Source organism: Fusarium fujikuroi, chromosome FFUJ_chr02, assembly GCF_900079805.1.
Source record: "Fusarium fujikuroi IMI 58289 draft genome, chromosome FFUJ_chr02".
Taxonomy (NCBI): Eukaryota; Fungi; Ascomycota; class Sordariomycetes; order Hypocreales; family Nectriaceae; genus Fusarium; species Fusarium fujikuroi.
Genome location: NC_036623.1, coordinates 3,224,364 through 3,241,247, shown reverse-complemented (window position 1 = coordinate 3,241,247; position 16,884 = coordinate 3,224,364). Strand labels below are relative to the sequence as shown.

The 16,884-nt window shown below is 48.4% G+C and overlaps 5 protein-coding genes; 1 reads left to right on the top strand and 4 right to left on the bottom strand.

Annotated features, from left to right (window-relative positions):
* Positions 1 to 52: 52 nt before the first annotated feature.
* FFUJ_14892 (uncharacterized protein) lies at positions 53 to 1,699 on the bottom strand (the record flags this gene model as incomplete). XM_023572409.1 has 3 exons in its annotated part: positions 53 to 649; positions 701 to 773; positions 990 to 1,699. The coding sequence occupies 3 exons, from the start codon at positions 1,697 to 1,699 to the stop codon at positions 53 to 55; spliced, it is 1,380 nt and encodes a 459-aa protein (XP_023427234.1).
* Positions 1,700 to 2,217: 518 nt separating this feature from the next.
* On the bottom strand, positions 2,218 to 3,462 carry FFUJ_04320 (uncharacterized protein; the record flags this gene model as incomplete). XM_023572408.1 has 3 exons in its annotated part: positions 2,218 to 2,450; positions 2,500 to 2,761; positions 2,815 to 3,462. 3 exons carry the CDS (start codon positions 3,460 to 3,462, stop codon positions 2,218 to 2,220), a joined length of 1,143 nt encoding a protein of 380 aa, XP_023426537.1.
* Positions 3,463 to 5,373: 1,911 nt separating this feature from the next.
* On the top strand, positions 5,374 to 7,909 carry FFUJ_04321 (related to general repressor of transcription; the record flags this gene model as incomplete). XM_023572406.1 has 8 exons in its annotated part: positions 5,374 to 5,426; positions 5,483 to 5,572; positions 5,626 to 6,127; positions 6,174 to 6,302; positions 6,359 to 6,766; positions 6,811 to 6,878; positions 6,926 to 7,137; positions 7,200 to 7,909. The coding sequence occupies 8 exons, from the start codon at positions 5,374 to 5,376 to the stop codon at positions 7,907 to 7,909; spliced, it is 2,172 nt and encodes a 723-aa protein (XP_023426536.1).
* Positions 7,910 to 9,003: 1,094 nt separating this feature from the next.
* FFUJ_04322 (probable KAP95 protein) lies at positions 9,004 to 11,912 on the bottom strand (the record flags this gene model as incomplete). XM_023572405.1 has 6 exons in its annotated part: positions 9,004 to 9,190; positions 9,241 to 9,349; positions 9,399 to 9,642; positions 9,691 to 11,670; positions 11,724 to 11,782; positions 11,864 to 11,912. 6 exons carry the CDS (start codon positions 11,910 to 11,912, stop codon positions 9,004 to 9,006), a joined length of 2,628 nt encoding a protein of 875 aa, XP_023426535.1.
* A 3,270-nt stretch (positions 11,913 to 15,182) lies between these two features.
* FFUJ_04323 (uncharacterized protein) lies at positions 15,183 to 16,884 on the bottom strand (the record flags this gene model as incomplete). XM_023572404.1 has 3 exons in its annotated part: positions 15,183 to 15,383; positions 15,433 to 16,196; positions 16,248 to 16,884. 3 exons carry the CDS (start codon positions 16,882 to 16,884, stop codon positions 15,183 to 15,185), a joined length of 1,602 nt encoding a protein of 533 aa, XP_023426534.1.

Here is a 16,884-nt window from a genome sequence, read left to right as displayed (position 1 = left end):
CGCCCTTCGCGATCGAAGGCCCTGCCACGGAGGTTTAAGGAATAGTATAAGGCTAGCTCTCAACCCTATGATCAATCTCATCCCAATTAATATCACCCTGAGTCTCTTGGTTAAGTAGCTGCACATCGATATCATGTGCAGCTAAATGAGACCGTACGCGATTAATCCCACCTATAGGTGTTTCTAGAAGACCAATAGCTGGCTGTTCCCCGCTAAGTATATACGCTTCCAATCGTGCCCGTAGATATAAGTATATAGAGAGCTTTGGGTTCTCAGGGGTATCTTGGGGAAAGATCTGCCCTTCAAGAATCTTTTTACATACTGTAATTGTATCCTGGGGCAAATATGCATCAAGATCAATATTATCATGTTTAAAAAGCTCCTTAAGAGGCCGTAGTCGATCGAATGGTATCGGACGAGCATAACTCCTTGTTTCGCGGATCTCTGGCTGATGATATAAGACCCAAGGCTGACCAGGAAGAACATGTGGCCTATTGCGCTGTTTGCGAATATAATGCGAATTCCATATATATACGAATTCGGAGAGTTCCGTACGTATAATTGGCATAAAAAGATATAGAATAGCAATTCGATCCGGAATAGAATCAGCAGAGAAACGCCCATTAGCTGTAATTCTTCCAAAATACTCCTATAAGCAGTTAGTATATATATATATATATATATATATATGTATACATACGCGCCAATGCCTTGCTCGACCATCGCTAAGTCGGTGCCACCAACTCTCAATCTTTTCATTATGTGTGCTTTTGCTGTATATCTAACAATCGTGGAATTGTATCTGCTGAGCCGTAGTAGCCTGTAGGGAGCTCTGCGCTTGCGAAAGGTAAAAATGAGCCCCAGCCATCATAAGAGTCTCATTACCACGATCTGATCGGATAATAAGAGGCATGCTCTCTCGATTCTCTAGAATATGAAGGTATTGCTCAAGTACACTTCGTGACGTATTGGCTGATATACCAACGTACAGCCACGTAATATACCGTGAGTATGCATCAATTGATGCATATATTTCAATCCCCCACGCCTTTAACTTGTCATAAGCATCAATTGACCAAATAAAGTCAGGCCCAGGTGCTGTCCATCCAGTTCGACGGTGTTGCATTGTATTCCATCGATCGGTTACGTTCGTAGGCATAAAGTCACGAAATGCTTCGTACAGTGCCTGTCGACTTAAGGATAGCTGTTTTTGCCGAATATAGGTATAGAGATATGTCCGACCAAATGACTGTAGCTTAGTATTTAGTAAGGCATCGTTCTCAAAGAAATGGCGCAATTTAATAAGTTGCTCCTCTTTCTGCTCAGGGGTCTGATGCCGTAAAAGGCCAAGGCTTCGTCGTATTCTAATCAGCCCCCTATTAGTTACTACGAAGCCTTCCTTTTGTAACTGGAAAAGGATATTTTTATCCTTAAGAACATTTTCAAAGAAAAGCTCTTTAATACGATTTCGTAATGCCTCAGTATCTTCCGTTCGGGCCTGGGTCATATTAGATGTTGTCTGATCTGACTGCCAAGTCTGAAGATATCGATATAATACTCTACGAGAGGTAGAAATATTAAACTCAGTCGAAATACGCCGTACAATATCATCTGCAGTCATTCGGTCATGATACTTCCATTGTTCAATTTGAATACGGAAAGCATCAAGGTTAATAGGGGGGCGCCCTCTGGAGCTCATTGTGAGGTTAAAAGAAAGATTAATATAATGTAAGAAAATGAATTTACATTGAGGGGCTTAAGATAAGACTGCAAAGAATAATATGTGGCCTTACGCTACAGTACGTAGCCCTAAGATACAGTACGTAAGCATACTATACTAACTATAGCTAGTAACACTAAGAAAAATATTCAAAATTGCTTACAACGAGGAACTACGAGGTGCTACGAGGTGCTACGAGGTGCTACGAGATCTATATATGTATCTATCACAGATATAATTTAAGGATACGATTAATTAATAAAGCAAGTTAATAAAAACGTTAAACTTTTGCTACTGGGTATCGTAATGCTTTATATGCCCTATAGTTATCCGTAGTAGCCTGTAATGCTCCGTAGTGCTCCGTACGCCTATAATGCTGGTCATAATTTATAACCTATAAGCTATGTCCTTATAAAAATAAAGACCTAAAAACTAATTGCAGGTAGCTAGAAGAAGTTAGTACTGTTTTGAATAGTTACGTACGGAATTGAAATACCTTATTTGCTGCCCTTCGCCTTCTTGGACTTGGACTTGCCCTTGCCCTTGGACTTCTTCTTCTTCTTCTTGTGGTCAGTAACCTTGCGGAAGAATCGAGAGAGTCTGCGACACTCCTTCTCAGTGAAGTCCTTCAACGTGTCCATAGGGTCCTCTTCGCTGTCAGACGAAGAGCTACTGCTACCACTGGTGACAGAGATGGCATCAGACACAGCCTTGCGCTTCTTGGGAGTCGCTGTCAAATGAGTCAGTATGGAGATATATAAGGCACTATGAGTACATACCCCTGATGTAGCTGCAGTTCGGTCCCGAATGGTTCCAGAGGCAATTGGCGCAGCCCTCAGACGGAGCCGTAACACGGCAATGGGCAAGAGCACCATTACCAGACATACACTTGTTGCACGGAAGCGATTCAGGCATTACGAATCCGTACAGATGGCGAAGCATGGCATCGGCATTCTGCGACGAGAATTTGAGTGTATACTCAGCCTCAAGGTTCTTGCCTTTCTTCTTGCGCAAAAAGAGTGAGTTGGGCTCCTCAGGAAGCTATATAAATTAGTATAATACAATACGAAATAGAAAGTAATTGAATATCTTACTTCATTCTCATCAAACTTCACATGCGTAAGGCCTTTGTAGGAACAATTCTTCAACGCATTCATATACGCCCAGATGGTCAACTGTGGGTTCGCAGGAGGGCGTTCGGCCTTGTAGTCAAAGGTAGGGGTAGGAATCCCGTTGACCTCCTCAGCTAGATGCTTGAAAGTGTGGTCGCCAAAGTCGCGTCGTAGAGCTTCCTTCGCAGCTCTATAGTCTTCATCGTCATTGCGTTTGAGGATACGTAGCTGACGTTCAAGTTGCTCCTTCTTGATGATACGATCCTCTTCGAGAGCTTCATCATCCATTTCCTTCTCAGCGTGAGCAAGCATTTCCATAAGCTCATCATGACGCTGCTTTGATTCGGCACGCTCTGCTTCGAACTTCTCGGCAGCAATACGGGCTTCTTCGGCCTTCTTCTTCTGAGCAGCAATACGGTCGGCTTCAAGCTTCTTCTCAAAGGCGATACGTTTCTCTTCGGCCTTCTCAGCAGCGGTACGATCAGCTTCGGCCTTCTCAGCAGCGATACGCTCAGCTTCGGCCTCCTCTGCAGCGATACGCTCAGCTTCGACCTCCTCTGCAAGACGGGCTTCTTCGGCTTCGCGGGCTAAGCGCTCCCTCTTAGCCTTTGCGGTTTCGCGGGGGGGCATGATGTCGTAGAATCGTGTAGGTCTTCGTAATGTCTAGATAGGTCCTCTAATTAGATGTCAGCCCCGAGTCACTTGCGTAGTGCGCCGAAATGTAAAGAATAAAAGACAAGAGAGATATGAAAATAAAGCCCTTGATTATGCGACCTCAATCAATATGATATGAGGGCGTAGGAGGGTATAAGGGTAAGGTAAGGGAAGGGTTAATGCAGGCTAAAGCCCAGCGCCTTGGTGGTCTGGCTTCAGGTGTAAAATTAGGGGGGGAATATGCTTCGAATTGCTCCAAAGTAGAATGAAAATGAAGCTCTGGAGCGTGCGAATTTGATGAGGCATATATTAGGTCGTAGAGGGCAATTGCGGGTGGATGCGACGTGCTGAAAGTAGGGATTTCTTACCTCGTGAGGCGTAACGGATTTGGGGGATAAAAATGAAGCTAAACTCGAGATCAACGATAACTATCGCGAAGTCACGTGAAGCCACGTGACCCTCTTAAGCGAGGGGCTATGATTGGTCGGACCCACATTTACCCCGCTTATATTGAATTACAAGGAATATCAACTACGGCACCGTACGGTATAGGGTCGGCCTACTAAGAGATGAATTTTGGCACAGATGTCGATTTGGCCTTCCGTAACTAACTTAGTAATCCCTGTCCCTTGCATTGCCGTTCCTCGACCAATCACGGTCGATCCATTCGTCTCGTAACTGCTTCGAGGCCTCTTAGGCGCGGTTGCAGAAGCAAGCAAGCAAACAAAGCAAGAATGTCTCCTCTTCACTCATTCTCAACATGCAGGTGTTGCTTATGTAGAAGGTAAAGCCCCTACCAGTCAGGCACCCACCCATATCATCCCCGGGGCCTTTGCCTCGTTTCTACATTGTCTATTGTCATGCATACCTAACATTTCGAGTTTTGTGCTGCCGGTCTTCCTCTAGACATTTGATCGTCGGGTTCGCGTGGCCAAGTAACGCTAACATATAGGCATCACGCAGAGTTCCAGACGCTCCCACGCACGCAGGTCGTCTTGGCCATTTTCGTTGTGATGCCCGCTCGTCGAGGTCGTTCTAAGGCTCCCCCTTGTGCTTGTTTCTGGTCTCCTCGACCCAGCTTGTACTGAGCAGCACTCAAGGAGGAGCTGACTGAACTACAAACTACTAACTTATAAAGCCACGACGCGAGTGCCATGGACCTGGTGCCAACTACATACTAAACTGCAGATCAACGCTTCCTTGCCGATCAGCTGCGCGCGGTCAATCTGATCGGGCAGTTTAATATCCTTAACACCCTCGTCTTATGAGCCAATCGCCTCCTCACCTGATCTTCCTATCCTAGCAGGCACACCTTATTACCTTCTCCTCTTCTGCTCATTAAGCGCTTGCGCTTGTACTTCCACGGATCTCATGCAGAGTATTCCTGCCTACCTACCTAAGCGACTTATCTGTACTGCTTTGAGTAGTGCAAGTGAAGTGCACCGCTTCGTGCTGACCTGCTGCTACGCATTGCTTTTTGTTGGTTGGACGGCGACGCGTACCACTACCTGGGCTGGGCTGGGTTGTCTAAGGGCAGTACTTTTCGCCCTGTAGCCAATCTCCCGCTCCCGCCCCCTACCAAGGTAATCTGTCTCGATTCTAGAAGCTCGTTGACACTAAATCGATTGCAGTCTAATACAGTATACAAGGCACACAGGGTTCAGTTCAGTTTCACCAGGATACGGGCTACGATTGGTACGCAACGACATCGGCATCATCATCAGCATCAGCCATTGGCGTTTAGAGTACAGCGCATTTTGTCGTTTGTTTGATTGTCTTTTTGTAACCTTGCTTGTTGCGGCACCAGCACCAGCACGCTTGTTGTCTACTAGACCTCTAGTGACTGCCATTGTTTCTTCGTATCTCACCACTTGCCGGAGTGGAAACATGGAGTCCTCCGTCCCAGTCATCAAACGACGAGCTTCAATTGCTTGCTGCCGGTAGATGAGCCTGTCTGGTGTCCGTTGCGTAATCGTTTGCTGACCCTATGCCACAGATGCCGGCAAATGAGGAGTAAATGTGTCCGCGACCGTGGCCAGCCTCTCTGTAAGGCCTGCTTAGACGCAGGGGTCAAGGAAGGCGAATGGTAGGCTTCCCATATCGTATCTCTGAAACTTTGTCTGAAACTCTGTACAATAGCGTCTTCAGGCCACGAGGCCAACGAGATATTGATCGAGAGCGACGGCGTCCACGTGTTGCTCGCAAAAGGACTGCCAAGACAACTCGACAGGATCTGGGACGATTACAATGTGAGAGTCTTGCCCCAGGCACCACACTGAGTAACGGATGGGAAAATCTGCCTCCGCTACCAGAAATCGTTGATGGCATAAACCAGTTCACGCGGCATTACTTTCAACTCGGTTTCATTCCTAAAGAACAATTTCCCCGGCGTATTCTCAAAGATCGCACATCGGTTAGCGTCTTTCTCGTTGTCAGTATTCTTAGTATTTCAGCTCGCCTCAGTCGTCCTCTATCAAGACGGTATGGATCCGGCATCAAGGCATCCGAGTTTTTTATGAAGCGGGCGACAGAAATTGCACTCGGCGAAATATTTCCGACCAAAAATACACTAGAGAACTGCCAGGCCTTTTATCTTCTTAGTATTGCACAGCAAGGGAATGGACTCAAAGATGAGAGCCATGTACGTGTGGAAGACCTGAACAACCGCCTCATTACTGACTTGATAGACGAGCATGGGCCTTGCTCTTCGAATTGCGTCTGCAATCAAGCTGCATTTGGAACAGACTTATGCTTATGAGACTTCGAACCCTACGCCTGATGCCATCATTCTTCGCGAATCCGCACGGAGGACTCTGGTAAGTCATGCCAAATAAACAAACGTTAGTGATACAGCTGAATATAATGTACCCAGTGGATGTTACATAGTCAGGATCAGCTACACTCATGCTCTTCCTCACCCATCTCTCTCGCTGCTTCGGATATCGATGCCCTACTACCTTGTGATGAAGAAGACTTCGCTAATGGGCGAGAACCTCCTTCGCGAGCAGCTCTTGAAGGTACCCCGCGTGCTATCAAAGACCCAAGCCTGGTCAACGATCCAAACCGGTCTCTTTTCGGTACTCTTATTCAAGCACACGGATTCTGGGGCGTTGTCACACGGGGTGCAGTCAACTATACCCCATACTCTTGTCCATGGGACCCAGAGAGCAAGTTTGTCAAAGTCTCGACAAAGCTTGATCAGTGGGAAACAAGCTTGCCTCCCAGCCATCAATGGAGTAGGGCATGGCTTTCTGAGTACAAGGCCAAAGCACAGGATCTGGTATGCGGCCCCTTTTATAACAAACCAAGCCACTAACAACCCAGGCATATCTCGGGGTCACAATGATTCCGCGACTTTGCAATATCGTTCTCCGTCGCCCATACTTGGAGTGGTAAGTTAAGACAAGCAACACATAATGCCAGGTCTAATATGCTGTAGTATCCTGACTTCATCACCCGAATATCACCAGAGGCCGTTGGTCTTTAACCAGATAGCCTGCGATCTTTTCAACAATGTTCTTAGACTTTACGAGCAAATCGACGCCCAGTTTCTTGGACGCTCCTCAGATGAAAGTGTCGGTGCACAAATGGCCGCCTTTTGTGTCTACACTTGCGGCCTTTTTTCTATATATCTTTGGCGCTATCCTAACTGTAAGTTATCCTGACTGAAAACGATATATACCCTAGGTATTGACCCTCTTCGTCTTATCTAGTTCTGAACGTCACATGCGACGGTCAAAAGATGTTTCTACGCAGCCTGGATATTCTGATGGAATGCAAAGAGGTCTGGCCTCTTGCTTCTCGTTGGGTCGATGCCTTGAGACGCTTTGCTCGAGATCCTGACAGTTCATTTAAAAGCGAAAATGGAATGGCGGATGGCAGAGACCCAATCCACAATCCATTGACTCACCTTCCTGCGACCACGCCGATATCATCTGGCGCTTCGCCTGCTTCGTCCTTGTACACTCGACAAAGCAATTCCCTTGCTTCCAGTTCCATTGCTCTGCAATCTCCATCTCCAAACGATATCTCTGTGCCCATACCTACGACTCATATTTTGCCCTCTCATTTTTCTCAACCTCAAATCCAACAACAGCTACAGATTCATTCCCATCCTCATCAGCTACCGCTATCGGTAATACCACAGCAGCAGGCTTTTGTTCCACCTCAGCTTTACATGACTCCTGATAACATTGCCAACTTTGACATGGTCCTGGGGGGCTTTAACCCCAGTGCTGTCCAAGCTTATCCGATAGCATCGCAGGGTAACGCCTCGTTAGCAACCAGCATCCCAACAGCTATGGACATCACTAGTGGGCCACTGGACCCTCCTCCAGACGACTTCTTGGACGAGTTGAACTATTATTCGTACGGATCTCAGGAATGGATACCGGCAAATAACTTGTTCGAAGGCTATAAGTGATTTCTCCTGGCTCTGTATGGGATCTAATGGTTGCAAGAAGGAAATGTTGCAGTGCAGTGGTCGTCTCCATTCCTACGTTGGACAGACGGACAGTAAAATGACACAGTTTTTATAGGGTATGTTAGATGAAGTTAGTTCATATCTGGTCATTTTCCTTACACTTCAAATTCAGATGAAATTGAGAACCATGGGGATTGTTTTTCACATATAGATTAGACTGTTCTCGTCTTTGTAGGCAAGAAGGGACATAAGCTTGTCATCTTATTTCATGACCAAGAACCTTCGTATGATCCGACATATGAAGTGTGAATTCCACCGTGACTTGAAACCACCTGACAAACAGATTCAGATGCCAAGCCTTCATTTCATTTGTGGTAATTGCTACGTCTGGCTTGGATTCATCAGCACAAGATGGCATATCACAACGTCTTGCAAGTGTCCGTGGGTTCATTAATTGTGTGAGAGCCAACGATTGTTTGACTATCGACAGCTACAGACGAGCTCACTTGATACTCTAGTCCGAAGGTTTCATTTCAACGTGTCTTCGCTCAACTCTAAGGGTCCCCTACACACTCCGAATTTTCAAACCACTCCTCAAGAATCCCACCATGTTCCACAAAGGTGGTTTATCCGAGTACACCGTCCTAAGCCTTCCCTAACACTTGAAAGGGAATCCAAGACAGACTCCATGGGCCGCGACAACCAGGACTGCAAAAGCAGAACAAAAAAGAGTAACAAACCGGCCGCCTTGACTCCCTATCCTCTACATGAATTGTGGGCCGCCGCCGCTTTTCATCCTCGCAGGGCATACATGACTTCTCTATTCCATCATTGCATCTGAATAAATAAAACAAAATGGACTGTGTAGTGTAGTGTAGTGTAGTGATATGATAGGGGAATGAATACATCATGTAGCGATGAATATGCCAGGTGAAGCGTCATAAGGGGGTATTTGAATTACTGCAGTGTCGTATGGGGTCTATATACATGCAAGGGTCGTGGGGATCGTGCTATGACTGGGGAGGGGGAGGGGAGTATTTATTTGTGGCGGCGATCGCTCGCCTTGGATTGGAGATAAGAGTCTGAGTGCCAGATCAGTTGGCCATGACGGCCTGAGAGCCACCCAGTTGGCGTTTAACCTGCTCGCGGGCCCAGCGGGCGGTCTCGATGGTTCGGGGCTGGAATTCCCGGTTGGTCTTGGTCTCCTTGATCATAACGGTGAGCCAGTCTTGGCGGAAAGCGTCAACCAGTTGGCCGTCAGGATAGGCATCAGCAAGGTCACTGTTTGAGTTAGCATAGTTCATGCAAATTGCTGGGCTAGAACAGCTTACCCAATAACGCCCATGGAAGCCCGCATCAAGGATTCGCTTCGGTTCATATCATTAGCGATAATGCTGAGGGCGTTGAAGATGAGAGGGACGTATTGCTGGAGAGCTTGTGCTATGACGTGTCAGTAACGATTGCATACCAGACGGACAGGACGACATACTCTTCTCGCTGACCTTCATGGCGCCAATAATTCCGCCCCAGGCATCCATAATACCCTCACGGAGGGAGACGACATAGTCGTACATCTCGTAGGGGCCCTCGGGAGAAGCGGTAACAGTTGTAGCTTGCTCGAGAACCTGGGCAACTACGGACAAATATGTCTCGAAGTGGCCACCGATGGCACCAGCAATGTCACCAAAGCATTGTAGGATAGCAGGCTTGAATTGGTTGGCCAGAGTGGTACTCTGCGGTTGGTTAGATATGCCAAGACACACAAATAGGGGGATACATACCCTGAGGTTGTTGAGGAGGTAGTTCATGAAGTTATCGCAGTAAGGCTGGCTGCGCTCGCCCAGAGATCGAGTAATGTCGCTGACCAGACCAATAGCCATGGAGCAGAGACTGGGCTCGTCCTGGTTTCCGAGGGCGTTGTACAGGAATGGGGCAAAGGCATCCATGTACTTGACGAAATCCTCCTCCATTGCAGTGGAAAGAGCGCTGATGGTAGCGAAAACGGCATCAGGAACGCTAGACTTTCCACCGACGCTGTTGAGGATCTGAAGAAGGATTTGCATGATACGATCACCCTGAGGAATGATCTCCTTGTCAAGGCGAGAGATGATAGCCTGGAGGACAGTGCACAGGCTGTTCTGCATCTCCTCAAGAGTGATCTTGTCCTCGACACTTACGACCTGGTTCTGGAGAGGAACAGTCTCTTCGAGTCTCTTGATGATTACATCAGAGAGAGAGGCTACTGGCTGCAAGCTTTCGGAAGCAGCGTTCTGCACAAAAACGTTGAGAACCTCATAAGCAGCGGTTCGCACTGAGGTCTCAGTTTCTGTGCGAGCAGTAACATCCAGCAGAGAGCTGACGGCATTGTTGAAGTGGGGGGTGATAGCGTTAGAAGAAGCACCGAGATCACCGGCAAAACGCTCAGCCAAGTTCATAAGGGCCCAACAGCATGAGGGTGCCATCTTGGCGCTGCTGAGAAGACCCTTGAAGAGCGACTCGATCAGAGTAGGGAGTTGCGCCTGAGGGTCAATGGCCTCGGAGCATGCCTCGGTGATTCTGCCCAGGGCATACGCAGTCGAGTCCTTAACATGCAGGGACTGATCGTCCATCATCGTAATGAGGATAGGCAGGGCCTGCTTGACGATAGGGTCCAGGACCTTCTCGTCAGGACCCTCCATGATAGCGCCGAAAGCAGATACAGCAGCATCTCGGTTATGCCAGTCCTCGTGACGTAGGTTGCCCTCAACAAACTGAAGGACGGGTGTGATGATCGTAGCACCGACGGCCTGTGCGTACAGCTGCAGACACTGGTAAGCAGCGCGGGACAGGTTGTACTCGTCGTCGGTGGCGTCCTCGTCCTGCTTGGTGAGGAGAAGTAGGAGAACCGGTACGACTTCGTTGGCAGCAACGCGGGCAAAGTTGTAGAAAGGGCGCATCTGGTCAGAGCTTTCTACTTGGGCGTTGTCATCCTCGATGGAGATCTCCTCTTCGCAAACGGTACTCCAGAACTCAACAGCCAGCTTCGCGACATCCTCGTCATCGGACTTCATGCCAAGAATGGTAAGACCAAACAAGGCCTTCTCCATATAGAATCGCATGTTCTCGTAGTAAAGGGCCATGATTCGGTTGAGGCAGCCAAAGGCGCCCTGTTGTATCCTTGAGTCGTCGGCTTGTGTGGCCTCGCAGACGACCTGCATAATGTAGTTTCGCTCTCCCTCGTGCTTGAAGTTGTTGCCGACAAATTCGAGCGAGTCACCAAGGGCAGTGATGGCAGCGAGGCGAACCTCGATGTTTGTTTCCTCCTTTCGGGCTCCTTGCACAACAGCAGTCAGAATAGCATTTGAGTGTGTTACCAAAGCCCCGCGCAGTTCAGCATCTTGGCTCTCGCAGATGTAGCCAATGGTGGTCAAAGAAGACTGCTTCTGGTGGTCCGCACCCTCGCTCACATTCTTGACAAGGAAAGGTAGCAGATCGTTCCACTGGCCACGGGGCAACTCGATAGCGGCAATAGAAGAAATAACCTGGGCGGCGGCAGTGCCAGCCTGGGTGTTGGAAGAGTTAAGAGTCTGGAGGGTGAGCTCTTTGACCCTGTTCTTGGTCTCGTCGTCTGTTTGCTGGAGCCATTTCGCTTGCAATTCCTGATGACGAGCAAAGTCTCGGGTTGTGAAGGCGTTCTTGAGGGCGATACCGGCAGCAGCTCTGATGGAGCCATCGGCAGAGTCGTTTGCTAACTCTTGTACGAGGGTTGCGAGGTATAGGGGCTAGTGAATCGTCAGTCGTCATTCGAGCGGAGGGAGGATCAGGGGTGCCATACAAAGTTGCTCTCAGCGGCTTGGGTAAGTTGCTGCTCGGCAGCATTTCGCAGGTTCGCATCTGACAAAAGTTAGCATTGGTTCGCTTCACTCGCAGATAACTGCTTAAGTTTCAATCGGCAGGGAGGTGTGGGATACTGACCAGGCGACAGCGAATTTGTGAGCACCTGGTTTATCTCTGAGCTCGACATTTTTGCGATTTTAACAACGGCTCGTCATGCGGTTTCGGAAGGTATCAATAATGAGTGAGGCGCAGAAAGGCGTAAATGTGTGAGAATGAAAAAGAAGAAAGAAAAAATAGAGCCTTTGGTTAGGCGCACGTGTCGATAAGTTTGGCAGATGGAAGAGAGAACTGTTCTGGATGAGGCGGAGAGGCGGGGGTTTTTTCCCACGACGGGGGGCTCAGGCCAGGAGAGGAAAAGAACGGGTATGAGGGTCGAACGAGCTTGGCGGGCCAAAAACCGATGGAACGGGGCCTTGTTTGATTTGATGGGCTTTGAGATGCTTGATTGCTAGCAAAGCGGTGGTGAAGGAAGAGAAAGTCCTGGCTTTAGACAAAAGAAGTGTTGATATTCTACGGCTTGATGTTACAGGAGAGGAAAAAGTTAACTTCTTGGATCAAAGGTTTGATGATGACAATCGGCAGCCCGCTCCTGCCTTCAAAGTTGCTACCGCCACTTATTCTCACACTGTATTGCACTGTGCAGACGTGATCTGTGAGAGGCGGCTGTTTTTCACCAACGAGCAGCAACGTTTGGTGCCTGATCTGATGTCTAGGGGAATGCAATTACAAGAGATGCAGGCATATGTTAACTCAGGCTGCAGTTGTCGATGAGAGTGAGAATCGCAGCGACGAGCAGGACTGAGGATGCTGTGATTCATCACCTGTATGTAGTCTCCCTGCTGATGCGTCACAGCCCTGAGCCTCACTGTGACTACTGTACCTACATCCAATACCTTTCCCTACCTTGAGGTCGATAGGACCCCTCCACACCGACGGCCATGCCCTTCTTTTGCTGCGGGACCTTGTGGCAAACGCCATCATACTTTCCTGGCTGGTGCGAATATATCTGCTGCAGGTTTCGTTTTGTTTTGTTTACTATGAGACGATACATGAGACTCTGGGCTGCTTTTGGGGTCTCGTGACCTTAGGTGCTTATGCACGCTGTCGCTTGTCTTGATTCAGGTTTACTCTGGACTGCTGTTAGTTCCAATGCGCTATGAACGCATAATTCAAACCTGCTTTCATTACCTACACTGGGAGGCAGGGAAAACTTCGCTTAATCTCTTAATAGGTCAACAGTCGCGCTGTACGCCTTTTATACAGTGCCCCGCGGTGAAGAAATTCACACCATGCTTAGGTTGGCACAGTGCCAATTAATAGGAAGCAAGGTATCTCCCTCAGGGCTTCCTTACGGTACTTGAGTCCAGGCATCCATAACAAATGCCATTCAGGGCCCTGGCTACTAAGGTACCTTTTGGTGGGAGTTTAAAGTTAGATACCTACCTAAGCATAACACAAACCATACCTTCGAATAGTTCCTGCTAAAGATATTCATTTTATATTTGAAATTATCACTTCACTTAGCTCACACATAATCTGATGAACCCCCCTTTACCTTCCTTAGTTCTTCTTTTCTTCTGTTTGTGTTGATTTCTTTTCCAAGTAAATAGTTCCACTCTTCCACGGCAACCAACGCCGCCAGCCTTGCCACGCTGGGTAACTCCTTTATTTGTATCCAGTTCCACGGCGGATGCATTTTGGGCCGCTATGAAAATGAAGCTGACTTGTCAGATTCAGGGCTCATGTTCGATATTCGCTTCGTCTTGGGATTTGGATCTTCCATGTGTTTCAGGGGTCCAGTCTGGGGAAATTTCGTTGCTTGGGCCCTGCTCCCACTACTTTAGTACACGGCCATTATATCATGAGAGCACTGACAATATCTACTTCTCCTAACCGAGCCGTGTTACGATAGCCCAGTCTGTCTTATTGCCTGTCAGCTTGTTCTCACAGTTTCCATGTTTGGAAACGTCTGTGCCCTTCACGGCATCGGGGAACACAAGGTCTACGGGCAGCTACTTGTGAATCAAACAACTACTTAGATCGCGAATAGAAGTGGGCTCGTTGGGCAAAGGGCTCATTCTACACAACTGATGGACAGCTCTAAAATTAGTGAACTGATGGAGTCTTAAGATGTCTCGCATGGTTTCCTTTGCTCTCTCCTCTGCTGTTGAAAGGATTAGTCAGGCTTTCAGCTTTTTCCTCGTGCTCTGGAGAGACGTCACATTGCCAGTGGAGCACGCTTTGTATCCAAACTACATCAATAAGACTTGCATGTCTTTTCTAGATGAAAACCCTTTCTTATTCAGGTACTAAATAGTAAGTAACAGGTATGATTGACCCAAGAGTCCGGCTTCAGCTTAAGTAAATACACTACAATCTTGTGTTGGTTGCCATACAAGTATGTTCAGTGTTAGACCATATGCTCTCACTTTGAGTTGTATGCATCGTACAATGATACTTATTTATGCTTAACCTTGGGGGCAACGTAAAACACCAACACAATAATGACAACAAGTCTTCTATTCAGCGTTTCTCCTACCTGAGCCCTAGCTACCTACCAAACAATAGATCCCTATCCTCGTTTGCGAGAAGAACCAGACGGCCCAATCTCGCAGCCGTCAAAGGTCTACACGCAGGGACCTACCACAGAAGTCTTATAGGTTCGAATCAAGGAACTCAAGGTCGTATCAGATATTCGATTTGGCTGGGATAACAGGGCAATGACATCTCGCAGTCCCGGGGTCAAATATCGGTGAGTTCGGATTCGAACACCTATTACTCGTTCACTACCCGGCATCTGTGCATGCTAGAAAAAAAGGATTATGAAGGACCGCTGGGCACTATTTGGTCAGAATCAACTCTCATGAGTTCAAAGAGTTGAAACTTATCATTCATTATTACTTTGTCAAGTCTGCGATTCGGCTGGTTAGAGGTGGGTCTTGTAGAATGCCTGCTCCTCGATGGAGGGGTAGGCTGCGGGACGGGATGCCCGAAGACCATAATGAGGTCACTGGTCCCAACAGGCAACCCCTCAATCACAACTGGGACTTGTTCTCGCGCTTCTGCCTCCAAAGGAGCATCTTCACGGGAAAATATGAATGTGCTTAGTGAAAAACTTGTCGTTATTTATTTCTTGTCATAAGTCGTAATTATGTGTATCAACCAAGCATCTACATACATCCATTCAATCCCATACTAACTAATATCGTTTCATCCGCTGTATATGATGGATTTCGTAAATTCGTACAACCAATAGTTGCCCAATATGAAACATCATTCACGACACCCGCACATGTCTGTAGTTGCTTAGGGGGGAAGGTATCCATTACTTGAAAAAGAAAACCTCTGCTGCCCTTCAAAATGTGACCATGAATGAGAACGCCAGTAAAAAGCAGACTTAACGGAGGTAGCCTCGGGGTGGGCGAGTATCATAAAACGTCTCACGTTCCGTTACCTCGTCCCAGCGAGGGTGACTGTGTCGGTGACTATCCCGTTCATAGTCGAATTGGTATTCTCTTTCATACTCCAGTTCTCTCGCTCGCTGCTTTCGAGATCGTCGGATCTCATCGGAGACGTCAACAAGGCGAAGAACATCGTCCTGCAAAATGTTAGCATCTAATCATCGTCATTTTTGGGTGATAACTTACGTATTTAAGATAGTCCATGATGTAGTAGAACTCCTTGGTCTCCTCGTACTCATACCCAGAGCTCTCAATAGCCTCACGAATAACGAGGTCCTTGGTGATCTCAGTCCACATATCCTTTGGTGGTGGAGGTGCGGGACGAGAACGTGTTTCTCGTGTTCTTTCAATATCGATTTCCCTCTCGCGATCGTAAATGGAAACATTAACACGATCACGAGTGTCTGGTGGTGACGTGTCCTTCAGAATGGGCTTTGGCATGGGCGCGGGAGCAGGTGAAGGAGCGCCATCCCTCTCAGGGATGAATTTGCTTTTCCTGGAACCACTGTACCTCGTCCAGTTTGTCTCGGTACTTCCACCGCCGACTCCATCCATGCGAATGCGCTCAGTGCCTGGAGGAACATCAACGAGGGTCCAGTCCTTGGTAGCACCGCCCCAGGCTTCGCCCATCCGGCCACGAGAGTCGATCTTGCTGGTAAGATAGTCGCCTTCTTCGTCCACGGCACTGGGTGTCGGCAGAGGAGCAGCTGAATGGGCTCGACGCCGGGTTGTTTCGGACTCACGTCGAACTACGAGCTCGTCATCGCGGTAGTCGGATCGTCGTTCTTGGCTTTGAGAACGAGTGCGCGATGTGCGAGTGACATCTACTTCGGTTCTGTTCTTTGACAGAGAGATGTCGATATCTGTCTCACGCTCTCGGACTCGGGAAGGAGCACGAGGCTGAGGCTTTGGCTGGGGAGGAGGAGTGGGAGGTCTAGCTTTGATCATACCTGCACCCGTTAGCGTTTTGAATCAGCTGGTTAGAACTTTGGTTTGCTTACCATGGTCAATGTCTCGGTAGTGGGTGATAACCTCTCGCTCAATTGTCGGTCCACGGATAGTCTGGGGCGGAGGAGGCGGAGGAGACGGCTTGGGAATCGGAGGGGGCGAAGGAGCCCTCTCGCGCTCAATGATGCGAGTGCGAATGCGCTCTCGCTCCTCAACTGGAGGGGCGGGCGGAGGAGAAGGCGACTTTGGTCGCTCAACGTATCTGACAACACGGGCAGGCGAAGGAGCTCGCCTGGGAGGTGGCTGAGAGGGTTCTCTGACTCGCTCTCGCTCGTAAACTCTGGTGCGAGAACGCTCATGCTCATGGTCGTGCGAGTGATGGCTGCTGGGTGAAATGCTGCGGGGTCTTCGAATGATGCGTTCTTCTCGAACGCGAACTGGGCTGGGACTTCTGGGTCGGTGTCGGTCGATGGTCTCTACTTGACGCTGGCGCAAGACCATGGGGCCAGCCTCTGTTCGGCGAGTATCTTCTCGCAAAAAGGCGGGTGTGCGAGATTCCTCTCGTGGGGGAGGGCTGATAGTAACGGTGCGACGACGATAGTCGACTTCATCAAGCCCCTCCGGGGCTGAACGTCGAGGAGCAGGGTAATAATCCCTCTCCTCGAACTCGGTAGCCCTTACACGGGACAT